The 5,000-nt window shown below is 45.7% G+C and overlaps 1 protein-coding gene across 3 annotated transcripts in view; it reads right to left on the bottom strand.

Annotated features, from left to right (window-relative positions):
• Nucleotides 1–5,000, bottom strand: part of fn1b (fibronectin 1b) — a 26,462-nt gene that overhangs the window by 16,006 nt on the left and 5,456 nt on the right. For all 3 annotated transcript variants that reach the window (XM_083685140.1, XM_083685141.1, XM_083685142.1), the window contains exons 13-17: nt 3,016–3,137; nt 1,151–1,319; nt 801–977; nt 406–534; nt 43–132 (exon numbers count right to left, since the gene is read on the bottom strand). In XM_083685140.1, the coding sequence (XP_083541266.1) occupies nt 43–132; nt 406–534; nt 801–977; nt 1,151–1,319; nt 3,016–3,137 (687 nt within the window). The remainder of the gene's footprint in view (nt 1–42; nt 133–405; nt 535–800; nt 978–1,150; nt 1,320–3,015; nt 3,138–5,000) is intronic.

Genomic DNA, 5,000 nt, shown 5'->3' with positions numbered 1-5,000 from the left:
CACACACACACACACACACACACACACACACATTTCTCTCACCTGTGATGGGCGCCTGGGGTTTGGACCATCTGATGTGGATGGAGGTGTCTCCTACCTCATCGATTTGATGTTCAGTGGGGCTGTCAGGAGCTGAGGGAGCAAACGGGTGAGTGAGAAGGGTGTAGGTGGGTGGGTGAGGGTGTAGGTGAGTGAGAAGGGTGTAGGTGGGTGGGTGAGGGCTGGTACCCATCACCTGGGAGGTGCTGAGAGAGTAGACATATGAGTGAGAGGTGAGTGGGGGATAGAGCAGGTGTGGGAGGGTGGGTGAGGAGGAATTTTACTTCATGTGGAGAGTTAGGTGAGTGCATATACAGGTGTGTGGGGGAGAGTGATGGTGAGGAAGGGTTAAGCCAGGTCCAGTACCTGTGGTCTGGGAGGTGGTGAGGATGAGGTTGGGTTTTCCCTGGGGTGTGAGCTCATACACGTTGACGTTGTACCTACGACCAGGCAGGAGGTCAGAGATGCTCACTGAGGTGGTCGCACGAGGCAGGTCTGGGGGATAGAAAGAATGTCAATGAATGTACTAATTAATTTGATCAATCAATCCATTTGATGTAGAGCCTAGAGAAAAAAAAACATTACAGACGGTTTGCACTATTCTATTGGTTCCACTGTACCCATGTCTGGACGTGTGTAGTGGTGTTGCTCTTAGTGGCTCGACTACAGACATTGGTCTAGTTTCATCTCGGGCCCATACAAAGGTTTGAAACCAGACATACCATAATAAGGGAACCGTTTCCATGCAGTGGACCACTCACCCAGCACCTTGGCCGTGGCTCCATCCTCACTGAGTTCATACTCCACCCTGAAGCCAGACACGGTGTCGGAGGCAGACACCCAGGAGATCACAAAGCTGTTGGAGGTGATCTCTGTCACCGATTCTGATGTGTCCACCACGGCGGGAAGCTTGGTGGTCTCACCCTCAGAGGTGGCCACTGACCAACAGGGAGGGACAAAGACAAGGACAAATTCAGACACCCTCGGAAGGTCAATAGAAAGTCCCCATTTATAATGAAACCACAGGATAGACAGAGAGAGAGAGAGAGAGAGAGAGAGAGAGGGAGAGGAGAGAGAGAGAGAGATGGGCGGATGATAAGAGGACTCTTACGGGAGCCATAAGTGGTGGTGAAGTCAAAGCGTGTGACCTCGCGGCGGCCCATGCGGAGGATGCTGATCAGCTGACCCTCGTAGGTGATGCCAGGCTTGAGTCCAGCGATGGTGTAGGAGTTGAGGTGGCCCGGGATGTTGACCTCTCTCCAGGAGGTGCGAGTATTTTTCTACCAAAGGTCAAAGGTGAGAGGTCACTGGGTTAAAGTCAGAGGTTAATGGGGTCAAATAGGTGCATACTGTATACAGTATCATGGTGTTAAATGGATAAGAGCTTCACTCTCTCACTGGAAATGTTCAACAACATCTCATGTTATGATATTGATTAAGGGGTTGACTTTGTTATACAACTGTATAATAACTAGGACTAGTGTATAATAACTTGGGATTAGTTCTTCCTGAACACATTACTTGACTAGGAAAAACTCCTGGCCCTAATAACAACAACAACTACAGCTCCTCCTCCTCAGACCCCTCCACCCCCTAACAACTTGTTGTCTTCCTTTCTCTCGCACTGTGATGACCGGTGGGTGGCACTTGTTCTTATTAAAGGTTTTACTTCCATGACTGTGATGCATAGTTGATTCACTTACTTCAGACAACTGTACTTATGGTAAGTGGCTTTGGATAACAGTGTCTGATAAATTACTAAAATGTAAAACAAATGTACAACGATGAAGGATTGAACCCAGAGGATAGCTACAGTAGTTAGATAAACATAATGACCAATAATACTTTCCAAAGCACTCCCTGAATGGAAAATCTCTGGCTGCAGTGAAAGCCAACTGCTCAAACGTCATGCATCATATGACCTTGCGTCTCAGGACTATTAATCAATTCTTGGAGTTGAGATCATACAGATTGAAAAAATAAAACAGTAGGCTGCTAATACTGTCTGGACATCACTCCCAAGACTCTCTTACTCTCCCTCTCTTCAAGCCCAGCCAATGCCCTATGCCCAGTGTGGTTAAGCTGGCATTCACTCTCTCTCTGCCCCACCCTGCTTTTGGGAACACTCTATTTGGCTTTAAACTGTCGGAAAACTACAGGCCTTTCCCAACATAAGAGAAAAAGAGGGAGAGTTAGGGAAGGTGGAGGCGAGAGAGTAACTCTGCTATCCAAAACATACAAACCACTTAGAAGGAAATGTGTTTGAATTCAATTAGGGGGTCATAAACATTCAAACAGCTGGCCAGATCAAGCCCGCTTCAAAGAGAGTGATTGTGAGAGAGAAAGTAGTTTTCTTCCCGTCATGAGGAGAAAGAACACATCATGTTTGTAACTGGAAGTCCAGTAACTGGATGTTGAAGGTTGTTCGTGGCCATCCAGCAGGATCTGTGTGTGTGTGTGTGTGTGCGTGTGTGTGTGTGTGTATGTGCGTGTGTTTGCAGGGAAGTTCAAAAACCCCATAACCTTGTCTGCCTGTGCTCAAACTTCAACTAACATGACCAACAACAACCTGTCGTCGTTCTAAGTTGACAGATAGAATGTTCCAGTAAATGTTTGAACAACCCACTCTGTTTGTGCATGCATGGGATTGGTCATAACTCCTCTAGAAACTCTACTCGGAAACTATCTATTGGTATGAAATGTTCTATTCTATAATGTTCTTAAACAGCATAAATGGAGCAATAAAATCCTGCTTAAAAGAAATGAATACATAAAACTTTTCAGAGGTAGTGGTGTCTTGCTGGTGTCACTTTGGTTACTATGCAGTGTTACTGTGCAATGTTCCTATCTGTCTGTACAATGTTTTGGTTTAACGTTGTCTTAGTTATCTTCCATCGTCTCTTTATGGTTGGCACCAGAGAAGCACCAGAGTAACAAGTACACCAATGTAAGTGATCAGGGTGGCTGACCACTCACCACTCTCCACTTGAGGATGTACTGGGTGATGTGGGAGGAGGTGGGGGCGTTCCACTGGATGGGGTGGGAGTCAGGCTGCTTGCCCGCCTCCGTGATGATCACCTGCACAGGCCTGTGGCCACCTGGGGAGAGGGGGAGAGACAGTAGATTCGTGAAAATTCTCTAGATATCTATCGGTCACTAAGAAATCAAGGCAAGAACCAGAATACATGAGATTTCTGTATTTTGGTACACATGCAGGGTAAAAATATATTTTTCAAAAACATTCTGTGCGAAGCCTGGGTTGACAGTTCCCCTCAGACAGAGGTTGTTCAGTCTGGGGACAACCCTCAGCATTACACCATCAGACTGCCCACTGTCTGGTTTCAATACAGGCCCTAAACCAACTGCCCTGTGGGTAACGAGTGTCTTCGGTGTCTGAAATCACACCAGGGTACTATGTTCTCCCCTCACTCCTGTATCACCCCCTACACACACACACACACACACACACACACACACACACACACACACACACACACACACACACACACACACAAGCATTGATTGAATAGAGCATTGACACTGATGTCAAAAAGTAGTTTATTACTAAGATTTGAATTTAGTTTAACTACAACCAAGCTACAGCAAAATGTAATTAAACTAATAGTTGATCTACATGTAGTGGAACTACTCCCCAATACTGGTGGTTTGAAGCAGTGAGGTCATTTCCAAAGGGTAATATAAATATATAATATGCCATTTAGCTGACGCTTTTATCCAAAGCGACATACATTGCAGTGAGTGCATACATTTTTCAGTATATATGGTCCCAGCAGGAATCAAACCCACAACCTAAGCGTTGTTAGCACCATGCTCTACCAACTGAGCCACAGAGGACCACGAGGGTAGAAAGGGTCATTTCTATTGCCCTGAATTTTGAACAAAGAAAAACATACATGTTCATACATGTGACAGCACCAAATGGGTCATGAAAACTTGAACATTGACTATGTGCAGGGTTCAGATTGAGAGGTTTGCTAGGGTAAAAAGTTTTTCAGCATACTCAAAACAAGGCCTTTCAAGTCCAGATTTACATAATGAATTGAGAGAGAACATTTTGATGTTATTCTGTGTGCATTCACTTTGTTTTTTACAATACAGCTATAAAGAAGTCAATATGGGCAGAACTATCTGGCAGTGCTCTGAGGGGCCTTCATGGTGAGAATGTGACTACTGTGTGACTAAGTGTTTTGCCACCCAGGGGTGATTGAGACAGGAAGTGTGCGCAGGTAATAAAGTTCCTCCCTCACTGCCCCTCCCTGCCCAGTGGGGTGTAGAACAACACCACTCAGCATCTCAGTTGGGGGGGAACCAAGCCCTTCCAAACTACAAAGCCCCTGTGAGGAGGAGGCTAGACAAGGAGAGGAACACACCCTTCTCCATTTGCCTGACATCAAAGTAGAGTAGGACCCCCCCCCACGGAGGTGGTGAGGGGGTTAAACCTCCCCTTCATTTAATTTCAAAGGGCCATTGGTACAGGGTGTGACAGAGGGAGGAAAGGATGAGGTAAAAAGGTGAACAAACGTAGATTAACTACCAGCAGGGTTCCCAAATTATAAAAAGAGGGGGTGGGTGGCAGGGGGTATGGACGGAGGGAGAGGGTAGGGTGACAGCATTAATCAACGGCTCACTAAAAAGACTCACCTGGGTTACCTCCCTCCTGCCCTTCCTTAGGGACCCCTCAAGCTATCCCAGTTAAGATAGTGGTACACTTTACTAATAACGACACTATTAGGGCTTATACAGTGTGTGTCACTGCTTTGTTGGCTATTGGTCATCACTGTGGGCTTCATTACTGTGGGCTTTGTTGGTCCAATATTTCAGAGATTTGACACAAACATGTGTTATGATTATTATTTTTTTATATATATATATATATATATATATCTAAAGGCAGGAAAGCAATGATGTCAGACTTCAACCAGCAAATAGGACCCCTCTCT

Source organism: Argentina silus, assembly GCF_951799395.1.
Source record: "Argentina silus genome assembly, chromosome: 14".
NCBI lineage: Eukaryota > Metazoa > Chordata > Actinopteri > Argentiniformes > Argentinidae > Argentina > Argentina silus.
The sequence above is the reverse complement of the archived record's forward strand: the minus strand, read 5'-3'. Positions and strand labels throughout refer to the sequence as shown.